At 38.2% G+C, this 26,311-nt stretch overlaps 1 protein-coding gene across 2 annotated transcripts in view; it reads right to left on the bottom strand.

The window, feature by feature from the left end:
• The window catches only part of ITPR2 (inositol 1,4,5-trisphosphate receptor type 2), a 530,755-nt gene that overhangs the window by 323,737 nt on the left and 180,707 nt on the right, over window positions 1–26,311 (bottom strand). For both annotated transcript variants that reach the window (XM_032646410.1, XM_032646411.1), the window contains exons 20-21: window positions 24,795–24,939; window positions 23,077–23,227 (exon numbers count right to left, since the gene is read on the bottom strand). In XM_032646410.1, coding sequence (XP_032502301.1) covers window positions 23,077–23,227; window positions 24,795–24,939 — 296 coding nt within the window. The remainder of the gene's footprint in view (window positions 1–23,076; window positions 23,228–24,794; window positions 24,940–26,311) is intronic.

Below are 26,311 nucleotides of genomic sequence, written 5' to 3'. Positions count from 1 at the left end.
TAAAACTGTGTACTGAAAACGTAGCATTATTATTAATCATATCATGAATCTGCTCACATTATTCTCAAGTGATTTTATCCACCAGTTATTATTATATAATGAACCAACACTACTCGTGGCATTATGTTTATATGACACAATTTAATTTTAAGGGCAGCCCCTGTTCAGAAACTATTTATTAGGTAGCCAATGTTCATCTGGCTCTTATATTAAGGATATCGAGGATGGGAGGACACAAGAGAAGTAGAGAGTTTATAACAGAGCTAAGAAAACAGAAATCATGTCTCCCCCCTCCCCAATTGAAGACCAAATGCAAAGCAAATAAGATAGTAATAGTATAGCGTGGACGGTATACAAAATTGCTTAGGATAATTATTTTAATTGGGAAAATTATCTTAGGGTGAGGAGAGTGAAAGGCAGCTTCACTGAAGAGATACAATTTTGAACTAGGCTTTGAATGGTGTAAAAGATTTAGACTACTGTGATCTTTCTCAAATTACTTTGCCGTCCGATGCTCAGAACCTTAATCCTAATAAAATAGGTCCCAATTCCTTGTGAGAATAAAATTATATAATGTGTGCAGAAAAATCATGAAGAATGAAAAATACCATATAATTGTATTACCTCAAAATGAAAAATGGAGGACACATGCATGTTTTCACTACAGCCATGAAAAACAGTTCTTCTCTATTTCATTATGTTCTATTATAGTGGTCGCCACCCTAGTAATGAGCCTGTGGTCCATCACATAATCATAGCTCATTACCTCTTACACTATGACATGGTTGACACAAAATATCACCTCTAAAAGGAGAAGTCTTGCAGAGGAATGATTTATAAAGAATACTCAATGGCCAGAGTAGATGATATGACACCTAATTTTCTTCATTCTGAATAAACACTCGTTGAACACAGTATGTTGATATGCCATTTACAGACTCCAACTTTCCAAGACCTTAGAGACAGAACAGGGCTTCCCTGGTGGTGCAGTGGTTAAGAATCCGCCTGCCGATGCAGGGGACACGGGTTCGAGCCCTGGTCTGGGAAGATCCCAAATGCCATGGAGCAACTAAGCCCATGTGCCACAACTACTGAGTCTGCGCTCTAGAGCCCACAAGCCACAGCTACTGAAACCCACGTGCCTAGAGCCCGTGCTCCACAACAAAGAGAAGCCACTGCGATGAGAAGCCCGCGCACCGCAACAAAGGGTAGCGCCCATTCACTGCAACTAGGGAAAGCCTGTGCACAGCAGCAAAGACACAACGCAGCCAAAAATAAATAAAAATAAAATAAATACATTTATAAAAAAGAAGAAACAGAACAAAGCAAAACCTACTAGAAACATGTTACTAAAGTATAGTAATGTTATTAGCCATCTTTTTCTGAATATCAAGTAGACTGCTTAAAGGAAAATTATTTCCCATCCCACACCCTAAAGAAGTGTTATTCAAAGGATAAATTGAAAAAGCAATTCATACAAAACACTGGTTAAGTTCTACATCTTATTTTGGATTTCATCACTGTCAAATACTGACAAAGTCATTTCAGTATTCCAAACCTCAAGATTTCATTTTAATTTGCCAAACTGATCTTTAATTCTTAACAGCTGGTAATGCAAGCAATAAGTGGACTTACATACTATTTTTATAACTGAGATGTAAATTAAATACAGTGCAATACGCAGATCTTAAATGAAAGATTTTAGTAGTTTGGACTAGAAGGACCCATATAAACCACAGGGTATCCAGATAGTCAGACATTTCCGTTACCCCAGAAAGCTCTTTTGTGCCCTTTCCCAGTTATTGAGCTCTACATTCCCCCTCACCACCACCACCAAAAACAACCACTCCTCTGATATATCATACCATAGAGATATACACTGAATAGTGTACAGTTTCATAGGTATATGATTTTAGTTAACTGATTATGGCCAAAGAGTACTATTAAATCAATCACTGTTAAAGTACAGAAGGGCCTCTAGTTCCTTGCTGATCTGTTGTTGCCTCACCCACATAAGTATTTTTGTCAGTGACAGGTGAAGTCAGAAAGAGCATGTTTTGCAAATGCAAAGACAACATGAAACAATGAAGGATAACTAATATAGTCAATGACTCCATCAAATCCCAAAACTACACGGACAGGTTGAAAACTAATGGATTAAAATCAATAAAACCAAGAGCTGGTTCTTTGAACGGGTAAACAAAATTGACCAACCTCTGGCCAGGCTCACCAAGAAGAAAAGAGAGAGGACCCAAATAAACAAAATAAGAAATGAGAAAGGAGAAATCTCAGCTGACACTGCAGAAATACAGAAAACCATAAGAGAATACTATGAATAATTAATTATATGCCAACAAATTTGACAACCTAGAAGAAACGGACAACTTTCTAGAAACATACAGCCCATCAAAACTGAATCAAGAAGAAATAGATGATATGAACAGACCGATCACTAGAAGTGAAATAGAATCTGTAATTAAAAAAAAAAAAACTCCCTACAAACAAAAGTCTAGGACCAGATGGCTTCACAGGCGAATTCTACCAAACATACAAAGAAGAACTTATACTGAGCCTTCTCAAATTCTTCCAAAAGATTGATGAGGAGGAAAGACTCCCAAAGATATTCTATGAAGCCACCATCACCCTGATACCAAAACCAGACAAAGACACCACCAAAAAAAGAAAATTAAAGGCCAATATCTTTGATGAATATAGATGCAAAAATTCTCAACAAAATATTAGCAAACCGAATCCAGCAATACATAAAAAAGATCATAGGCCACGACCAAGTGGGATTCATCCCAAGTTCACAAGGAGGGTTCAATATGTGCAAATCAATCTATGCATTAACAAAAGAAAACTAATGGCTTTAAATCCAACAAAGTAAAATCAAAATATAAAATGCCCTGCCATTTAGGTCCAAATAAAACCAACTCAAGTATGTGATGGGAAAATGTGATGTTAACAGAGCACAAACTAGAACTTTAGTTTCATTCAAGTTCAGTAGAAATCAATACTATGTCATCATTACCAAAAACACTCATTTTCATCTAGACTGTATTACAAAAGTAAAGTGTTTATTATGAATGAGAAAATAACTTTTCTTGCCATATCAGTGATCAAAAATATTAGAAACATAAGAGGAACTGTTAAAGAAACTGCCGGTGATGACACAGAGAGGAGGAGATATTCAGGTGACATGCCGGCCATCTGCAAACATAGAAAGAACTGATATGTGAAAGTGAGGCTAGATTTCCACATGGCTCCAGGGAACAAAAGTAGGGCTGCTTGTTGGAAGTGAGAGGGAGGTATATTTAGGATAACCTAACAAAAGAGACAATATTTGGAGCTGTTGTAAATAAGAAAGGCCTACCTTTTGCAGCAGTAAAATCTTGGTCACTCAGGTGTTCCAAAAGATCCTAGATGACCATTTGCTACAGGTACTATGAAGATCTGAAGTTCATATAGACGATTTCTACAGTCCCTTTACATGCTAACATTCTACAAATCTATGATTGGGTTCCAATAAGGTGCCTTACTGTAGGTCACTGGTGGATGCCCTTGACCAGAAATTGAGGGAACTGAGGAACCTACCCCAGTGTATTAACACCTTGAGGCATTAGATTCTGAGGGTCAAACAGTATTTACAATTGGATGAAATAACTGAGTAGAAAGAAGGTGAGGACAACCTGGTCCTCTTTAGTCATTCTCATTATTTGTGAGGTCATCTAGGTATTGATTCTGTCCTATTAACTCAATTTGGTAATGTCAGTAGCTATTCCTGGCTGCCAGGAATCATTTACACCACTCCTACAGAACTCCAGAGGTTTCGGAGTCACGTTATAGCTTAGAGAATAAGAATAAACTCCACACTAAACTGTGGAAGGTGCTTCATCCATTGTGTGGCTGATACCTTTGGGAAACCAAAACCCAAAGTACTATAGACAATGCCTTTGTTTCCAACACATCCCAGAGAAATACAGATGAACCTACAGAGTCTTCTGCCTCTACTGAGTTAAACTAATTACGAAGTATAACAAAAATATTTTTATGTATCATAAATTTATGTGAGAAACCCCTGACTGAGAGAACTAGAAGGCAGTTATAGAGTTGCTTCCTGACTTAGTGTAATATGGAAGTTATGCATGCATCATACCCATTAAATCCTCCTGAAATTTATGAACCTACACAGTTAGCAAGGGAATATTTGAACCATATTATTCTGTTAAGATGGTGCACCAAACCTAAATGCTCACAGACGAATGGATTAAAAAGATGTGGTATACATATATTCAACCAAATACTACTCAGCCATAAAAAAAGAATGAAATAATGCCATTTGCATCAGTGTGGATGGACCTAGATATTATCGTACTAAGTCAGTCAGAAAGAGAAAGACAAATACCATATGATATCACTTATATGTGGAATCTAAAATATGATACAAATGAATTTATTTACAATACTGAAACAGACTCACAGACATAGAAAACACACTTATGGTTACCAAAGGGGAAAGCCAGGGTCGGGGGAGGAGGGATAAATTAGGAGTTTGGGATTAGCAGATGCAAACTATTATATATAAAACCGATAAACAACAAGCTCCTACTGTGTAGAACAAGGAACTAATTATATTCAATATCTACCTGTAATAAACCATAATGGAAAAGAATATAAAAAAGAATATATTACATATATGTGTGTGTGTGTGTGTATACACATTTATAACTGAATCACTTTGCTGTACACCAGAAACAAAACACTGTAAATCAACTATACATCAATTATAAAAAAGAGATGGTGGAGAGATCGTGAAAAGGTATAACATTAATCACTAAAATTGTAGAAACAAAATACCAGGAAGTATTTTAACATGAACTGGCATTTGTCATGTTATCTCCCATTCACTGGAAGTTTTGAAAGCCAAATTAAAAGTTCTTAAGTAATAAAAGAAAAACAGTTATAAATCTGAGATGTCATGATCTAGAAAATATTCTTATCATTCAAATACATATTTATATAAAACATGTAGGTTACATACATTCATCAAATGTTTGTCACTCAGTAAATACTTCTGAAAGCCAAGTATGCATGTTATGTTAGGCATGGTACAAGTCAGCTATGGAAACAGAAACAGAATGTATTTTCATAGCTTTTCTCCCCACTCTGGCTCTCTTAGTCAATAATTTTGAATCTTTATTATTGAATTTTCTAGGTAGTAATTCTAAGAGTCATGGAGCCTTTCATAAGTCTACTAGGAAAAACAGACATAAAAAATTTCAACACTAACAAAAAAGAAGTCACCAACATACATTTGGAATATTAGGGTCTCTAAATATTTTTGTCCTTCAAATGCATGTTTATATAAGGCATGGCACATACATTCATCCTAGTGATAAGCGAGTTATGAAAGTATATATGAAATACAGAAGTAGCTCATAGCAAAGTGTCCTGGAGGATAAAATTGTTTCGTATTACTGGGGAAACAGCAAGAGACAGAACTAGAGACTTCTAATGCAGATTATGAAGACCTGTGGGCACCAACTTAGGGAACTGGGTTGTTACTCTCTAAGAGATGATGATAACTAGTAAGAGGCAGAGGATGTGATTCAGAAGGATCCTTATGTGGGAACGTGGAGAAAAAGCCAAAAACAGCGCCAGGGAGACCAGCAGGGAGTGAAAAGGAACATCCAACTTCAAGATATTTAAGTGGTAACAGTTTTAAGACTTGTGTTTCAAACTTTGCTTCTGAGACAATCCCAACAACGGTTCACGAAGGCGAGATTCTTGGCTTAAATTTTTTTTTTTTGGATCTGACTTGTGAAGTCACCTCAAGTTAAATCAAAACTCTTTAATAAACACCCACTGTTTTGTGTTAAACTTTCTTAGGAAACTTGGAAAAAGTAGAAAGCAGAGTCCCTGCAGATGAAGAAGTCATCTGTACAGAAAGTAGTGTAACAGCCGAAAGCACATCCACGGCAGGGCTGTTGGTTTTTGTGAAGAACTAGAGAAAAAGAAAAAGAAAGCTGAATTCAAAATGTGGCTCAGCAAGCTGCAGGCTGTATGGTCTCAGGGCAAGTGTTTACCCTCTGTAAGAGCACATTTCCTGGGCACAGTGTGGCCATAATACCTACTTGCTGGATTGTGACAAGGATTACAGATAAAAATATGCAAGATTTTGATGTGTTCTAGGCATTAAATATAAATAATAGATTCCCTTCTGATGTAATCCTCTGTCAAATGTGTGGCCTAGCAAATGGTGGACACTCACTATTAACTATATAATAGACATATTACATAGTTATTCTCTGCCTATTTTTATACCTTCATTTGATTTTTTAAAGGGACATGATCTAGCGTAGATCATGTGTTTGAGAACCTCTTGATATAGAGAGAGAAGACTAAGTAAGCCCAGAGGGGGAAAACAAGGCCTCCCAGGCACCATTGATAACTAAGAGAAAACCTGACAGTTATAGGCACTTTTTCTAAAACTTCTAAAAGCTTAAGGAGGAAAAAAATATATAACAAAAGTGTAAAAGACATTATACATTAAGCCAGAAAGGACTTAGAGGTGCAGTCAGCACAGCACAAAGCTGGTAAGAGAACCAGACTCAGAAGATCAGAATATCACAGAAATCTCCCTTCACATCCGAAGAAAAGGATTCCATAAAACACCTTCTGCCCGGAGTAGATTTCTGATGCCAGTGATTCTGGGGCATTTGGAAGTAGGTAGCCTCTAGAAATTTTTTTCATCTCTAGAAATTTGTTGTGCATTTAAATGTCTTAATGTTGTTTTTATTTGTCTCCCTAATCTCTATCTTCTATAAGATCTGAATCATTTTTATTTTTCTTCCTAATCTGTTATTTCCTATGAGATCTTAATCTTGACCTACAGTTTTTCCAGTCTTGGTACTTTTCTGGAAAATATATGTAGTGGATGCTGTGATGGTCCTGCCCAGATTCCCTTTCAGGAAGGAAGGACTATTGCCTCAGCTGCTGGCAGTGCCACTTGGGGGACAGCCCTCAAAAGTCAGCCCTCTGGGGATTGGCTGGTCTGAAAACAGCTGCTTCAAGCAAGACCACACCCCATTCCAGGGCAGCCCACGGGGGCATAAAAACTCAGCCCCCTCACTCCAATGAGAGAGAACTCTGAAAGGACACCCCAACTTCACACCACCCAGAGGCTCCCCACTAAGACCACAACACAACCCAATTTCTCGCTTGGCCCAGGCCTGCTTCTTTCCCTTCCATTCCACCAGTGTTGATGCTAAGAGCTCTCCCTAATAAGCCTCCGGCGTGCTAATCTCTGTTCAGAGTCTGCTTCCTGGGGAACAAACCTGCACTAAGGACCTCCAGAGATCCTGGGCAGTTGCTGTCAGGAGACGAATCTCAAGGCATGATGAGAACACACTCATCTGACACAGGGCACACACACAGAGGACAAGAGAAACCTATCACTGTGGATAGGATTGCACACGTGTCCTGGCCACCTCTTTGAGGCTCCAGCTCCCTCTACTAGAAGCATATGATGTGAATGGGGAGAAGGTGTAGGCAGAAGGGAGAAGAAGCAGGTGTGAGGAACGAGACCCAGAGTGGATGAGACAGATCTGCCTGAAGGCGAGGGACAGGCTGGAAGCAGAGATGAGGCAGGACTATCAAAAAGAAGCATCGCGAGGGGCAGAATGGTGGTGGGAAAAATTAAGTCCAGAAGTCCAGGAAAGAGATGTTCAGATGATGACTGGTCACTGTGGCATCTTCCTCCGGCAAGCCAACCAGCCTGACACTTCTGAGCACTGTGAGCTGTGCTGTGAACTTACGTCGTTTATACCGACCTGGAAGGAGCTCAGTCTGATGAAACATTGACAGGAGCTGAAGGGACATTAGAGAGAGTCCTTAAAATGAAGCTGCCTGGACCTTTGCTACCTGCTGTTCGGTGATGGTCACTGTACTAAACCTCATTTCTGTTCTTTCTCATCCTCCAACTCCACATATACACGCCCTCGGAGTCCCAACTTGCACACAGGTAAGCCTTTCTTGCTTGCTTACTTGCTTTTTTTGCGGTACGCGGGCCTCTCACTGCTGTGGCCTCTCCCGTTGCGGAGCACAGGCTCCGGACGCGCAGGCTCAGCGGCCACGGCTCAATGGGCCCAGCCGCTCCGCGGCATGTGGGAGCTTCCCGGACCGGGTCACGAACCCGCGTCCCCTGCATCGGCAGGCAGACTCTCAACCACTGCGCCACCGGGGAAGCCCTTGCTTGATTTTTTTGATACACTCGATATTTTAAGTGAACTAAGGCTCCTGGTTTCAAGGCATTGTAGCTGGTGTCTTTACAAAGAGCAATCACAGCTCTTAACCAACAGTCATGCTTCATGGATATTTGCTAAAAGGAGTCTTTTGCAACACACATTAAAAAGAATACCATTGAGTGAGCGAATGAGAATTACATACTAATCTTCAAAGAATCACAGCTTTGAACTGAAAGAGACTGTAAAGATCACATTTAGATTAACCTCCTGATTTTATAAAGGAAGAAACTATTTTCTGGCAGACTTTTTGCTGCAAATATTTTCTTCCTTTCCCACCCATATAACACTATTAAAAAATGTTTCTGCTCCACCTTCCATCTCAATTTCCCTTCTCCTTTTTTTTTTTTTTTTTTTAAACATCTTTATTGGGGTATAATTGCTTTACAATGGTGTGTTAGTTTCTGCTTTATAACAAAGTGAATCAGCTATACATATACATATGTTCCCATATGTCTTCCCTCTTGCGTCTCCCTCCCTCCCACTCTCCCCATCCCACCCTTCCAGGCTGTCACAAAGCACCGAGCTAATATCCCTGTGCCTTGCGGCTGCTTCCCCCCAGCTATCTACCTTACTACGTTTGTTAGTGTGTATATGTCCATGACTCTCTCTCGCCCTATCAAAACTCACCCCTCCCCCTCCCCATACCCTCAAGTCCGTTCTCCAGTAGGTCTGCGTCTTTATTCCTATCTTACCCCTAGGTTCTTCATGACATTTTTTTCCCTTAAATTCCATATATATGTGTTAGCATACGGTATTTGTCTTTTTCTTTCTGACTTACTTCACTCTGTATGACAGACTCTAGGTCTATCCATCTCATTACAAATAGCTCAATTTCATTTCTTTTTAAGGCTGAGTAATATTCCATTGTGTATATGTGCCACATCTTCTTTATCCATTCATCCGATGATGGGCGCTTAGGTTGTTTCCATGTCCTGGCTATTGTAAATAGAGCTGCAATGAACATTTTGGTACATGACTCTTTTTGAATTTTGGTTTTCTCAGGGTATATGCCAAGTAGTGGGATTGCTGGGTCATATGATAATTCTATCTGTAGTTTTTTAAGGAACCTCCATACTGTTCTCCACAGTGGCTGAACCAATTCACATTCCCACCAGCAGTGCAAGAGTGTCCCCTTTTCTCCACACCCTCTCCAGCATTTATTGTTTCTAGATTTTTTGATGATGGCCATTCTGACTGGTGTGAGATGATATCTCATTGTAGTTTTGATTTGCATTTCTCTAATGATTAATGATGTTGAGCATTCTTTCATGTGTTTGTTGGCATTCTGTATATCTTCTTTGGAGAAATGTCTATTTAGGTCTTCTGCCCATTTTTGGATGGGGTTGTTTGTTTTTTTGTTATTGAGCTGCATGAGCTGCTTGTAAATTTTGGAGATTAATCCTTTGTCAGTTGCTTCATTTGCAAATGTTTTCTCCCATTCTGAGGGTTCCCTTCTCCTTTTAAAAAGCAACTATTTTGCCAGGAAAAGCATTTCAAGGTGGATCATGTGAAGTCCCAGCCAAGGCAAAAAAAAAAAAAAAAAAAAAAGTTAAATTGAAGAAGCAGCTGGTTCTTTGCCACTAGATGGGGAGTTAGCACACCCTCACTCTCCTCCCCCAATCTTCTGGGGCAAGGGTACTACTGGACATTTGTGTATCCAAGGTGCCTCTACTACCCTCCCTCCTTATCTCTTCTCTACGCTGGGTTGGGCCCACAGGGCTACATGAGTCACCAGTGCAGCTGGAATCCTTTTAGGGCAGGAGGATAATTTCAGGCTGCTGTGGTTACCTGTATTTTATTCTCTAAGACCAAAGGCACTTCAGCTCCCACCCTGAAACCTCAAAGGAAAGGAAATCCTAAAAGTAAATGGAATTTCCATCGATTTTTTTTTTTGGTGATTTCCCTTCTTCAATATTATAACATATATGCCAAAAAAAGACATTATCTGGTTACCGACTGGGAACAGGCCGAGCTTTCAGGGCTTGACTACTACAGAAACTCCCAAGAACTTGGAGCTGCGAAAAAGCAAAATGGTAGAAGATGAAAAGAAACTATTTGGTTCTTATTTGACCTTTTGGCAGTTTTCTGATCTATTGTTAGACTTTATTGCTCCATTTTGGAGGTTTAAATTTGAACCCCAGTTCCATTCAAACAACAAACAGATAAATGAAAGGATATTGACAGGATAACTAAATAACAAATTAGACTTAAGCTATTTCCAGACTGTGTCAAGTTCTATACTCTGCTCAAATGGAGATGATACTCTCACCTTTCTGAATTAACACGTTATGTTGCTCTTAGGAGAATGTATAAGTACGATTCACATTTGTCCCAACCATTTAAATGACTCTCTAGTAGAACAAAATACACCCACGCACCTGCAATAAGTGATCTTAATTAATCACATTAGTATAGGCATACCTCAGAAATACTGCAGGTTCAGTTCCAGACCACCACGGCAAATCATATATCGCAATAAAAATGAGTCTCAGGAAGATTTTTTGGTTTCCCAGTGCATATAAAAGTTATGTTTACACGATGGTTTAGTCTATTAAGTGTACAACAGCATTATGTGTAAAAAAAAAATGTATACACCTTAACTTAAAAAATATTTTAATGCTAAAAATTGCTCACCATCTGGATTATTTTCTTTTAGCATCAAAGAAGGTCAGTGTCTACCCATGTTCAAACATTGCATGACATGCCTGTCCTAATAACAGTTGAGTCTTTTCACAGAGTGTATTCAAAATAACATGTCATTTGATAAATTCATAAATGTAAGAATAAATGAATGAAATTACCTTAATCATAAAAAAAGATGCTAACCATCATCTGAGCCCTCACTGAATTATGATCTGTTGGCTGGTGGAGGCTCTTGCCTCAGTGTTGATGGCTGCTGACTGATCAGGGTGGGGCTTGGTGGCAGTTCAGGTGGTCGTGGCAGTTTCTCAAAATAAGACAACAATGAAGTCTGCTGCATCGATCTTCTTTTCATGAACAACTTCTCTGTAGCTGTTTGACAGTATTTTAACCACAGTAGAACTTCTTTCAAATGTGGAGTCAATCTTCTCAAACCCTGCCACTGCTTTACCAACTCAGTTTACGTCATATTCTAAATCCTTTGTTGTCATCCCAACAATCCTCACAGCATCTTCACCAGGAGCAGATCCCATCTCAAAAAGCCACTTTCTTCTCTCATAAGAAACAACTCGTCAATTGTTCAAGTTTTAACTTGAGATTATAGCAATTCAGTGACATCTTCAGGCTCCACTTCTAATTCTAGTTCTCTTGCTACTTATACCACATCTGCAGTTACTGCCTCCACTGAAGTTTTGAACCCCTCACAGTCATCCCTGAGGGCTGGAATCAACTTCTTCCAAACTCCTGTTAATGTTGATATTTTGACCTCTTCTCACGAATCACAAATGTTCTTAATGACATCTAGAATAAGAAGTCTTTCCAGAAGGTTTTCTATTTACTCTGCCCAGGTCCATCAGAAGAATCACTACCTAAGGCAGCTATAGTCTTATAAAATGTATTTCTTAAATAATAAGACTTGAAAGTCAAAATTATTCCCTGATCCATGGGCTGCAGAATGGATGCTGTGTTAGCAGGCAAGGAAACAACATTAATCTGGTTGTATGTCTCCATCAGAGCTCTTGCGTGACCAGGTGCACTGTCAGTGAGCAGTAATATTTTGGAAGAAATCTTTTCGTCTGAGCAGTAGGTTTCAACAGTGGGCTTAAAATATTTAGTAAACCATGTTGTAAGCAGATGTGCTGTCATCCAGGATTTGTTGTTGCGCTTATAGAGCACAGGCAAAGTAGAGTTAGCATAATTCTGAAGGGCCCTAGGATTTTCAGAAGGGTAAATGAGCACTGGCTTCAACACAAAGTCACCAGCTGCTTTAGCCCGCAACAAGAGTTAGCCTGTCTTTTGAAGCTTTGAAGACAGGCATTGACTTCTCCTCTCTAGCTATGAAAGTCCTAGATGGCAACTTCTTCAAATAGAAGGCTGCTTTGTCTACACTGAAAATCTGTTGTTTAGTGTAGCCACCTTCATGAATTATCTGAGCTAGGTCTTCTGGATAATTTGCTGCAGCTTCTACCTTAGCACTTGCTGCTTAACCTTGCACTTTGATGTTATGGACATGGTTTCTTCCCTTAAACCCCATGAACCAACCTCTGCTAGCTTCAAACTTTTCTCCTGCAGTTTCCTCACCTCTCAGCCTTCAGAGAATTGAAGACAGTTAGGGTTTTGCTCTGGATTAGGCTTTGGCTTAAAGAAATGTTGTGGCTGCTTTGATCTTCTCTCCAGATCACTACAATTTTCTCCATATCAGCAATAAGGCTGTTTCCCTTTCTTACCATTCATATGTTCACTGGAGTAGCACTTTTAACTTCCTTCAAGAACCTTCCTTTTGCATTCACTGCTTGGCTAACTGGTGCAAGAGGCCTAGCTTTTAGTGTATCTTGGCTTTCAACATGCCTTCCTCACTAAGCTTAATCATTTCTAGCTTTTGATGTAAAGTGAGAGCCGTGCAACTCTTCCTTTCACTTGAACACATAGAGGCCACTGTATGGTTATTAACTGGCCTAATTTTAATATTGATGTGTCTCAGGGAATACGGGTGCCCAAGGAGAAAAGGAGAGACGGGAAACGGCAGGTTGGTGGAGCGGTCAGAACACACACAACATTTATTGATTAAGTTGGCCGGCTTATGTGGACGTGGCTAGTGGTGGCCAAAAACAATTACAAGAGCAACATCAAAGATCACAGATTATCATGACAAACATATTAATAATGAAAAAGTTTGAAATATTCTGAGAATTACCAAAATGTGACACAGAGACACAAAGTGAACAAATGCTGTTGGGAAAATGGCTCCAGCAGACTTGCTGGACTCAGGGGTGACACAAATCTTCCGTTTGTGAAAAATGCAATATCTTAGCAATAAAGCTAAGTGCAATAAAAGAAGGTATGCCTGTAGTAGTATCAATCCTTGATTGTGTATCCTTCAGCAAGCATAAAGAGAGACGCATAATTTTTTAAATGAAATGTACTTTCACAAATATATTGACAATATCCAGTTTATCAGCCTGTATATGGCATTTGCTTTTAACTTCTAAACATGACAAAGAAGAGCACTGCTTGACATAATCCTTCGATCCAAAAGATCAATTACACTGAATGGTGCCTGTGAATTCTAAATCACGGAGAGTAAATGACAGGTATTAGGCAAAGCACACTCACTGAACAACATAGCCTGCTGGGAGGGAATACACTTGTTTGGAAACAGTATTTCTTCCCTTAAGTGAGTACATAGTGAACGAAAAGTTGATAGTTGATAGCTCTGAAGACGAGAAGCTTCTGCCTCACTACAGTAAAGGCCAGGGCAGTGCCAGCTCCTTTTGTCTCCGTGTGAGTGTGCCTGGATAATTTTCTGAATGGACCACCTCTAGGGCACGAAAATGAGAAGCTGCTTCTGAACCTATCAATTTCTGCTGAGCATGCCAACTAAAAAGCCACCGTGACGGTGAACAGACACAACCTGGGAGCTAGACTCAGACTCGCAACCAGCTCTAGGATGAGGACAACTCCCAGTGACGCGAAGGGCTGCCCTGTAACCAAGGACCCAGAAGAGGAAAACTTCTGTAATTGCCACTTTCCAAGGCAGCCATCCCCATTGCCTCAAACACGAATCACTGGCATGGAATTGAACTCCGGGAACCGTAAGCCTTCACCTTCTCCACACACCTCTCTCTTCTTCCGCTCCCCTGGGTCTGACCTGCCAAACAATGACCAGACACATTTCTCTGAATGTCCAGCCCCAACTGGGCTAGAGCAGAATTCTTAAGTGCTAAGTCGATCAAAAGGATAAAAAAAGACATAGTTCTATTGCACAGAATTTTCCAGACACAGTATGAGAAAAGAAAGCTGTTATCATTTACTTGAAAGAGCTGGCCTGTCCAGCAACAGTGCTTATAAAATTACCTCCTATTCTTAAAAAATTGTATTTTGCAAATGACTGGCAATAAAAATAAAGTTTCACTAAAATTAAGAAAATATAATCAAACACTTTTAATATACAAGAGCCAAGATGGTGCTACACCGGGTATTATACTGTGGCAATACTGCTACAGCTCCCTGACTCGTCCTTTAGAATAACAATTCTTTTTTCTCCAGGTACTTCCCGTAATCTGGGATTTCCTCTCTGGCATCAGCCTCAGTCTCACCCTGTACCACAGGAATTTTTCCCAGGCCTGACAATCCTGTCTCCACATATGGAAATTCCAGAAATGTGTTCTCTCTTGCTTCTTTTGCTAAGAATTTATAGAGTCTAATAGGGCTTTTCTAGGAATGTATAGCTTAAGAGAACTCAGCTATAATAACACATCTCCTAGAAGAGTTGCAAGATAATGCTGTAAGTTTGAAATGTCATCTTACATATAATAAATCATTTTCTTACTTGCCTAATTATTTAAGTCATTAATTTTTCTGTTTTGAAATACTTTCGAATTTATGGAAAGAGTTACAAGAATAGTACAAAGAACATCCATAACACCCTCTGCCCACATTTATCAGATTCACAAATTCTGCCACATTTACATCCTCTCTCTCTCTGTACACACACACACACACACACACACACACACACACACACACACACAATCTTTCCTGCACTCTTTGGGAGTTAGTTCCAAACATCATGACCTTTTTAACTCTCAATTCTTCAGCACGTATTTGCTAAAAACAAGTACATTCTCTTCCATAACTACAGTACAGTACAATTATAAAATTCAGGAAATCTGATACAACACTACAACCTAATGTACAATCCATATTCAAATTTTACCAATTGTGCCAATAATGTCTTCTGTAGATAATAATTTTCCTGATCCAAAACCCCATATTATATGTAGTTGTCATGTCTCTTTTATCTCCTTTATTCTGAAACAGTTTCTCAAACTTTATCTTTCATAACACTGACATTTTCGAAATGTTCAAGCCAGTTGTTCTATAAAATACCCCCCTCACTCTGTACCTGTCTGATATTTCTTCATAATTAGATGGTGATTATGAATTTTTGTCAGGAATAACTAAATAGGCAATGTCGTGTCCTTCTCAGTACGTCACATCTAGAGGCACGTGATGTTGCTTTGTCCCAATTTTATTATTTTTTATTTTCAAAATTTATTTTCAACTCTGTCTTTTGTTTACTTACCTTAAAGAATACCTGTAAGACCGAGCCCCTACAGAAGCGTTAACTTCAAAAAAATTTACGGACCAAAATTCTAACCTCAGTAACAATTTTTCTAAAATATTAGCTCATCAGACTAATAAATAATTGAGTGGTGCAAAAGATAGGAAGACTAATTCCTTGCACTTTAATTCTTCGCAATGCTACTGACTTACTCATGCATCTTACGCAAATTAATTAATCTCCCTGATTATGGTTTTCTATATTGGTACTTTTTACAAAACAGTGTGGAATCCAGGCACAATTCCATTACATTCGCATATTGGCAATATTTATGAGGAAACAAGGTATCCCTGCGAGGTACGTTCTTTCTTTTCTGTTTTATGTAATGTAAATAAAGCCACATATTCACTTTTTCAAATGTACCTCAAGGCAACATTGACAAAAGTATAGTACTTTTTCTTTTTTGTCTTGCAAGTATAGTTATGCTCCAAAGAAATCTAGAGAGTGTTTTACTATAAAAGCATTGTCCTCCCATATGTATGCAAGAGAATGATATTAAATAAACATTTAGTGCTAGTAAAAGCAAAAATGATTCCTTGAGAAGGGCTTTTAGAGTTGAGAGAAATGAAGAAAGCTCACTCTAACAAATTCTCTCAGAGGTATCTTGTATAGTATATACAAGATATATATATAGATAGATAGATATAGATATAGATATAGATATAGATATAGATAGAGACAGAGATAGAGATAGAGATATAGATATAGATATAGATATAGATATAGATATAGATAGAGATATAGATATAGATATAGATATAGATAGAGAAATAGATAGAGATAGAGATAGAGATAGAGATAGAGATAGAGATAGAGATATAGATAGAGATAGATAGAGATAGAGATAGAGATATAGATATAGATAGAGATAGAGATATAGATATAGATATAGATAGAGATAGAGATATAGATATAGATATAGATAGAGATAGAGATAGAGATATAGATATAGATATAGGTAGAGATAGAGATATAGATATAGATATAGATATATAGATAGAGATAGAGATAGAGATATAGATATAGATAGAGATATAGATAGAGATAGAGATAGAGATATAGATATAGATAGAGATATAGATAGAGATAGAGATAGAGATATAGATAGAGATATAGATAGAGATAGAGATATAGATAGAGATAGAGATAGAGATATAGATAGAGATATAGATAGAGATAGAGATAGATATAGATAGAGATATAGATAGAGATAGAGATATAGATAGAGATAGAGATAGAGATAGATAGAGATAGAGATAGAGATAGAGATAGAGATAGAGATAGATAGAGATAGAGATAGAGATAGAGATAGAGATATAGATAGAGATAGAGATAGAGATATAGATAGAGATATAGATAGAGATATAGATAGAGATAGAGATATAGATATAGATATAGATAGAGATAGAGATAGAGATAGAGATAGAGATAGAGATAGAGATAGAGATAGAGATAGAGATAGATAGAGATAGAGATAGAGATAGAGATAGAGATAGAGATAGAGATAGATAGAGATAGAGATATAGATATAGATATATAGTATATACTGTTATCAAATCATGCTTAACAACAAACTACATTTTCTCACAGTTTATATTATGTATCCAATAATAGGAATGTATAAAAGAAATAATTTACCCTCTGATTTGCAAATATCAAGAGAAGGGATCTTAAACTATAGTCCTTAAATTCAAATTAATTTCAATGCCCCAAGGACCAGAATAACAGATTTCTAGGGTATTTACTACTAAACATATTCTTTCAATTCCAAAAATCTAGGCAAAATCCACAAACCCTTTCCACAGATTAGGAAAATGCCTTTCCCCAAATAAAGAGACACCATTCTACACACCACACGAGTCGAGTGTCAAAAGGAAGAGACCTCTGAGCCTCGGTTCATGCAGGACACATACAGGTATTTCTTACAACACAGCAAGAAGTTTCTTAGAGAATTATAATGGGCTGATAAAAACTATCATGAATCACCATTTATACTGGAATAGAATTATGGTGTTTTATATTTAACTAATGGAGTAACACCGTGTGTCATGGTTAAGCACAAGTCACTCTACATGGAAAGTAGTCCATGGAAAACCACTCAGCACATACAGTACTCAATGAACAGCAGCTATCTAGGAAATATATCATATAAGCCAACAAACAATTACAATTACTTTTCATTTGGCCTCCAAGACAACGTATTCTCCTGGTTTTCCTCTTTACTCACTGGTTCTCTGTCCCAGACTCTTTTGCAGGGGCCTGCTCGATCTTGGTGTTCAATGTTGGTGCATCCAGGATTCAGTCTTTAGATGTCATTTCTTCCCAATCAACAATCACTCCTTAAGTGATCGTATTCATGTCTCCTATGCACCAATTCTCACATTCATATTTCTACCCTGACAATACCCTAAGTTCATCCACATATCCAACTGTCACCGTAACATCCCCAACTGGATGCCTAACAGTCATTTCCCACCTGATGTGCCCAAACAGAAATCCCGATTGTCCCTACAACCCTACTTATCCACTAGTCTTTCTCACCTCAATAAATAGTACCACATTCATCCAACTGCTTTCAAAACCCAGGAATAATCTTTGACTCTCTTCTTTCTTTCCCATTTCACATCCAAGTCCTATGAGTCAGGACAGTACCATTCCAAATTCATCCACTTCTACCACTTCTATTCTAGTCCAACACCATCTTCCAATCCTGCCATAGCCTCCTTTCTATGGTCTTTCTAACATTTATGTCCACATACATGTTCACTACTGTCCACTCAGCTGCCAAAGTTATCAAATCATATTGATCCCTTCTCAAAACCCTCTGAAGTTGCCCATCAAACTTAGAGCACAATTCAAATTCAAGGGTCTACAAATCTCTACAGTCTGAGCTTCTCCAGCCTTTTCTCCTGTATTCTCCCTTCCCTCACTTTGCCTCAGCTAAAATGGCCTTCCTGCTGCTCCTCACACATAACAAGCTGACTCTGCCTCAGGGCCATCTTCCTTGATGCATGTAGGTCTCTGCTCAGACATCAGAGAGGTTGTTCAATGCAAACAAAAACTAGCTAGAAATGCAAACCAAAACTACAGTGAGGTATCACCTCACACCAGTCAGAATGGCCATCATCATAAAGTCTACATATAATAAATGCTGGAGAGGGTGTGGAGAAAAGGGAACCCTCCTGCACTGCTGGTGGGAATGTAAATTGATACAGCCACTATGGAGAACAGTATGGAAGTTCCTTAAAAAACTAAGAATAGAGCTACCATATGATCCTGCAATCCCATTCCTGGGCATATATCCAGAGAAAACCATAATTCGAAAAGATACATGCACCCCAATGTTCATAGCAGCACTATTTACAACAGCCAGACATGGAAGCAACCTAAATGTCCAGCGACAGATGACTGGATAAAGAAGATATGGTACATATATACAAGGGAATATTACTCAGACATAAAAAAGAATGTAATATTGCCATTTGCAGCAACATGGATGGACTTAGAAATTATCATACTAAGTGAAGTAAGTCAGGCAAAGGCAAATATCATATGATATCACTTATATGCGGAATCTTAAAAATGATACAAATGAACTTATATACAAACAGAAATAGTTACAGATGTAGAAAATAAACTTATGGTTACCAGGGGGTAAGGGGGGAAGGGATAAATTGGAAGATTAAGATTGACATATACACATTACTATATATAAAATAGACAACCAACAAGGTCCTACTATACACCACAAGGAACTATATTCAATATTTCACAATAAGCTATAAGGGAAAAGAATCTGAAAAAAAATAGATATATATATATGTATAACGGAAACACTTTGCTGTACACCTGAAACTAACACAACATTGTAAATCAACTATACTTCAATTGAAAAAAAATCTACTCTAGCTAAAAATAACTGCCCGTCCCTTCTCCATCATGCTCCATATTGTCCTACTTGATTTTTGTCCATAGTATTATGCAATGTAATAGTGTATATTCATTTGTTTATTATCTGACTGTCTCCCCCAATAGGGAGAGGTGAGGGATTATGCCTATTTATTGTCTGTCCCCACTAGGGCTAAGGACTCTATCTTGTTCATCATTTTTTTTTCCAGTGTCTAGAATAATGTCTGGCATGCAATAGTTGCTCAATAAATTCTTATTGAAAAATTAATCGTTCTCAGAGAGTTGAAAGAATGATTAAGGTATCCAGAGGTGAATGGAGTTCATGAGAAAATATGAGAATTATAAAATACTGAAAAGAGTAGAAAACGTGTCTTAGAGGGCAGACACACACAGGACAGTGGAGAGTACGTACAAGATATCAGCAAATTCTCAGAGGAATAAAATACTCTGTAGGGTATAACTCTGAAAGCAGACTATAAGCACTGAGAACAAAAGTCAAAATCAATTTCTAAGTTTTTAAAGAATGGTCTGGGGCTTCCCTGGTGGCGCAGTGGTTGGGGGTCCGCCTGCCGATGCAGGGGACGCGGGTTCGTGCCCCGGTCCGGGAGGATCCCACGTGCCGCGGAGCGGCTGGGCCCGTGAGCCACGGCCGCTGGGCCTGCGCGTCCGGAGCCTGTGCTCCACGGCGGGAGAGGCCACAGCAGTGAGAGGCCCGCGTACCGGAAAAAAAAAAAAAAAAAAAAAAGAATGGTCTGGTGTAAAGTAAACTGGGTATCGTAAAAAGCATCATACCAGGAAGCATCTTTCCTTTCCTTTTTTCTCCATTTGCTTTCATAGTGCCTCACTGTCCCCCTCACCACTCTGTCTGAATATATACTATATATAATAGTTTCGTTTTTCTATGTCTTAAGTCTTGGAGATTATCATCCTACATAACTTCACCATGTAGAATTCAGGTTATCTTTTAGTTACAGAATGTTTTCTTGGATTGGAATTTTAAATCTCAGGTCTGTTCCATTGTTTTGCTTTTCTTTTTCAGGGACTCCAATTATTCATATGATGGTTCTTCTTTGCCTTTCTTCCATTTCAACCACTTTCTCACTGACCATTTTTACTTGTTTCTTTAAATCCTTAACATTCTCATCACTGTTCTCCTGCCTTTCTTCAATGGTGCTTACTATACTTTCATTCAAATGTATTCTTCCTTTGATACCTTGTAATTCGATCTGTTATTTCTAAAAATAATAATAATAAAGTCTTTTTCTTTTCTGAGTCCAATCAACTTTCATTTCATTTCCCACTGGTTTGTGTTGGTCCATTTCTAACCTTAGTTCTTGGATTTATGATTCAAGGTGTATTTCATACATTCATGTTTCATGTTTGAAGATATTTAATTCAGTTTAGAGTATCATTGACAATTTTCTTCTCTTTCATGGTTGATGTTCAGAGAGAAATTTCCATCAACTGAAATGTTTTGATCTTACAGTCCTTTCATAGAGATGAAGACTGATTACATTTCTGCATTTCATGGACAAGGTGACAACATGAGCTGGTTTACATGATCTTCAGTTCAGGAGCACCCTCTTCTGTCTGAGTCATGAAGTGCAGTTTCTTTAAAGTCTGGTTTTTGTTGGGGGGCAGTGGAGGAAGTTATATTTTCTTCAATTTTTTTTAATAGATCATTATTGGAGTGTAATTGCTTCACAATACTGTGTTAGTTTCTTTTATCTGGTATTCTAGATTTCCCCACCTTGTTTCTTTTTGCCTTCACCAACAAGACTCCAAAGGGTGCCTCTTCCTTACTTTTAACCTTGTTCATCCCTAGAAGCATTGCTTTTCCACAACTGCTACCTGTGTACTTTCAAGTTCCTTCCTCCTTACTCAGTGCTCTTATCTACCTGGAATCTCTTTCAATATTTTCACCCTTAGGATAGACAGACTTTCTTTTTCTAAGGGTGGTTTTCTTTTTTCTTTTCTTTTTTCTTTTTTTTTTTTTTGGCCACACCATGCAGCTTGATGGATCTTAGTTCCCTGACCAGGGATTAAACCTAGGTCCCCAGAAGTGGAAGCAAGAAGTCCTGACCACTGGACCACCAAGGAATTCTAAGGGTGATTTTCACACAATCCCTTCCTGTCTCTTCCACATGGTTTTTCCAGAACTCCCTAACTGTCCACAGAGGCTCTCAGTAGGAACAGTGAGACAGTGCCACTAAAAACTGATGTTGCTTTTCCACTTATAATAACTGAAGTTCAGACTGTCCTCTGTCCTCTAGTTCTGCTGAAGGTGAGGGATTTATGGGGTATAATTTGCTTTTTATTGGTCTGTACAGATTTTTGGCAGATGTAGAAGGAATTGAGATTTAGGCATCACAATTAATTACTTCAGCTACTTGTTCATTTATCATTCCTAGTCATGTATTTCTTCCCTATGTCCGAAGTTAGATTTCTGGCTTTACCGTTTAATCCTATAGTGGATACTATAGTGGATACATTATGCTCCACCCGCATCACCTCTTAGAGCTGAGGTATCTATTTCCTCAGTTGCTGGGCATGATGACTGCTGTCTTCTCGAAGCCGTGCTTCCCACTAAGAATGACCCTTGTCCAGGGGGACTGCCTTACCCAAAGCTACACACCCCCTCTGTGATGAAGCCAGCAGTCAAGGCTGGCTAATGCGAGGATATAAAGCTCAGGCCCTTTGCCTTAATTTGTGACCACTTTGAAGGGCCAACTCAGCTCCAGAGCTCCCTGTAGGATCAGCAATGACCTCAATTGTAACCTCACTGTGGCTCAGCTTCTCTGTCTGCCCAATCCTACCTTCCCCACTTCCTTACAGCTGTATACCTTAAATGCACTCTTCAATATACATTCTGCAAACAATTCTATACCACACGGTATTTTCAGAGCATCCTACTTAAAGACAATCACCATCTGAAAAAAATTTTATTGAGTTATGAGATGGGCACTGTTATAAGTGCTTTGAATATGTTGTACACATTCACTTAATTCTCACATGGAGATTGTGAGGAAGATACTGTTATTTTCAACATCATATCTCAGATAAGAAAAGAAACTCTTGGAGAAGATAAGTACCTTGCCTAAGTTAATAAATGGTCAAGGCAGGATTTGAACATAGGCACTCTGACTCAAAAGCGCATGCTCTCTTGCCCACTTTACTGTACTGCCTCTTGTGCTAGCCTTGCTCTCTGCTTCTCTGGTGTGACCCTGAGTGTGCCCATTCTCTGCATTTTTTATGCCATGCTATGAAGCGTAGCCAGCACATGACACACACCACGATGATCACAAGTATTAAGACTTTTTAACACATAATACTTCACTAGTGGATTGACCTTAACATGAGCTGCTGAAGGTGGAATTCATTGATCTTATGAAGTTGTCTTTTAAAGCTTTTCATTAAAAACAGAGAAGAATGTTTGTATATCCAGCCTCTGGTCACTCAGTCCTACCACAGGATGACATTCCATTTGCACACATATATTAGCAGGTACATGTTAACAACCACTTCTCTATAGATTTGTTTTCTATCTCACCTCAAAGAAATACCAAAAAGATTATAACTTTTCTCCAAAGTTCTTACCTCCATCTTGAAATTTGCTTAATCTTTCAAAATACGATGACATGGGGGCCTGAACGATGTCAAGGATAGCCAGAAGTGTTCTTGTTAGCCTTAATAATTCACTGAAACTATAAAATCCAAAGTATATAAGATTCCGAGCCAAATGGACCACCTTAATTTTAAAAAGGCGGGGAGAAGGTGAAAAAGAAAAGAAAAACATTAGGAACGGAAATTAGCATTGACTTTTTATTATCTAAGTTAGTGCAGGTATTTCTAACCTTTCTAATTCTTTAATACCTAGGAATTGAAATACCTCTGAAAGCAACCACTGAACTCCAATTTAGTCAAGTTTAGAATTAAATCCAAATAAGACCAGTTCATCAACCCCATCAAAGGCCCATGTGACAAGAAGATGAGGTATCTTGTCAACAGCCAGCAAGGAAGGGACAAGACAAGATATTAGTTGTATCAGGGTGGTTAAAAGAGATTTACATTAGAATGATTTACCTCTTATTTAAACATTAACTTACGTCCATAGGATACCACTTAATAAATAGTTACTTTAATGAATTACTTTAATAAATGAATATTATCCAAGAAATCTGTCTCGAAATATATGTTCCTTATGCCACTGTGTGGTCTCCTGGATACTGTAGGACATACTAGGTGTGAGAGCCAGCTTCCAAGATGGCGCCCAATGTAGGGTCTCCTTCCACATTGCCCCAGGGTTAGTCAGAGTCTCCAACGGCATACAGCAGAAGTGATGACATGACAGTTCTAAGATTAGGTTATAGGAGATTGCAACTTCCATCTTGGGCTCTCTCTTTCTCTCTCTCTAATGGTTGCTCTGGGGGAAGCCAGGTGCCATACTGTAAGGACACTGAGGCAGCCTATGGAAAGGCCCACACGGCAAGAAGATGAGGTGTCTAGACAATAGCCAGCAAGGAAATGTAGCCGCCAGCAACCACACAAGTGATCTTAGAAGCAGATCATCTAACCCCAGATGACTGCAACCCCAATCAACAGCTTGTGAGGCCCTGATCTCATGAGAGACCCTGACCTACAACCATCCAACTAATAAGCCCTCTCAGATTCCTGACCCACAGAAACTGCAACCCCAATCGACAGCCTGTGAGATCCTGACCTCAAGAGAGACCCTGACCTAGAACTACCCAACTAATAAGCCCTCCCAGATTCCTGACCCATGGACTCTGTGAGATAATACATGCTTATTGCTTTGCGCTGCTAAGTTTGGGGGTAATCTGTTACACACCAGTAGGCACCTAATACCCCAGATATCATGTAATGGCATCTTTTCTCTAGTTTTGTCCCTATATCCCCAAAGTGATATTATAACTGGTGGTATTTCAATTCAGTTTAATAAGGCTAAAAACATTACCTTCATGGAGATGAAAAAAATGTATCCAACCATTTTATAAATATGCAAAGCTGTCTTTGTTCATTAAATGCAATAAAGCTTACACAATAAATGAAACTAGAAAAATCAGAGTATCTAACAGGTAATTATAAATAAAACATTTAGTATTCTATATCAGGTATAATTAAAGCATCAAATCTATCCTTTAATCAGTGGCAGAGGGAATCATATGTTCATGAATTCAACTACCTAATTACTAAAACATCCTAAATATTAGAGGGAAAAAAATCTTTAATGTTCAATGTATCTAATTTTAGACAGCATAAATTGAATAACCTCACGGATTGTTTTAAAAAAGTACCTCAAATGTCAGTTTGTTTTTTTCTTTATCTCCAAAAGGAAAAGGCTGATTTACAACCTCTTTCAAGTATTCTTCAACAAATTCCATTGTCAGTGCAAATTTCCTCTTCATATCATTTCTGGAAGAGTCTGTTATAGAATCATATCTATGAAGACAGAAAGAAGTTAAAAGAAGTTAAATTGATTCTAATCATTTAAAATAGGAAAATATATATATTTTGACCTCTTGACTTCTAAGCTTGGGTAAATTAATGAACCTTTCTACACTTTGTACCCTCATCTATAAAATGGAGCTATTTTGAAATGAGTTGATACATGTAAAGCATTTAAATCAGAGTCTACCATTGTTACTCCTTTTATTAATTGTTACTCCTTTTATTAACATGATTTCTGTTTATTGGTTTCCAGAATAACTTTTCTATTATCAAGAGCTGTCATTTTACTTTACAAAAAGAGTATCTTGTTTGCATTTGGAAAATTAACAATCCAAGTCTGAATAAAGAAATGCCTTTCGTTATATTTCATTTCAAAACTGAAGACATTTGGGGGAGGGACGGATTGGCAGTTTGGGATTAGTAGATGCAAACTATTATATATAAAATGGATAAACAACTAGGTCCTACTGTATAGCACAAGGAACCACACTCAATATTCTGTGATAAATCATAATGGAAAAGAAGATGAAAAAGAATGTATACCTATGTATAACCAAATCACTTTGCTGTATAGTAGAAATTAACACAACACTGTAAATCAACCATACTTCAACAAAATAAATTTTTTAAAAACGGAATACATAATCAAAATCATTGAGTTCATCTGCTGAACTTAAAGTCTTCAAGAAATTTTTCCAGAGCAGAAGCAAGAAAAACTGTAATCCTGCAGCCTGTGGAACAAAAACCACATTCACAGAAAGACAGACAAGATGAAAAGGCAGAGGGCTATGTACCAGATGAAGGAACAAGATAAAACCCCAGAAAAACAACTAAATGAAGTGGAGATAGGCAACCTTCCAGAAAAAGAATTCAGAATAATGATGGTGACGATGATCCAGGACCTCGGAAAAAGAATGGAGGCAAAGATCCAGAAGATGCAAGAAATGTGTAACAAAGACATAGAAGAATTAAAGAACAAACAAATAGAGGTGAACAATACACTAACTGAAATGAAAAATACACTAGAAGGAATCAATAGCAGAAAAACTGAGGCAGAAGAAAGCATAAGTGACCTGGAAGGTAGAATGTTGGAATTCACTGCTGCGGAACAGAATAAAGACAAAAGAACGAAAAGAAATGAAGACAGCCTAAGAGACCGCTGGGACAATATTAAACGCAACAACATTCGCATTATAGGGGTCCAGAAGGAGAAGAGAGAGAGAAAGGACCAGAGAAAATATTTGAAGAAATGCTAGTAGAAAACATCCCTAACATGGGAAAGAAAACAGCAACCCAAGTCCAGGAAATGCAGCAAGTCCCATACAGGACAAACCCAAGGAGAAACACACCAAGACACATAGTA

The sequence above is a fragment of the Phocoena sinus genome, chromosome 10 (genome assembly GCF_008692025.1).
Source record: "Phocoena sinus isolate mPhoSin1 chromosome 10, mPhoSin1.pri, whole genome shotgun sequence".
NCBI lineage: Eukaryota > Metazoa > Chordata > Mammalia > Artiodactyla > Phocoenidae > Phocoena > Phocoena sinus.
This window is presented reverse-complemented; position numbering and strand designations above follow the sequence as displayed.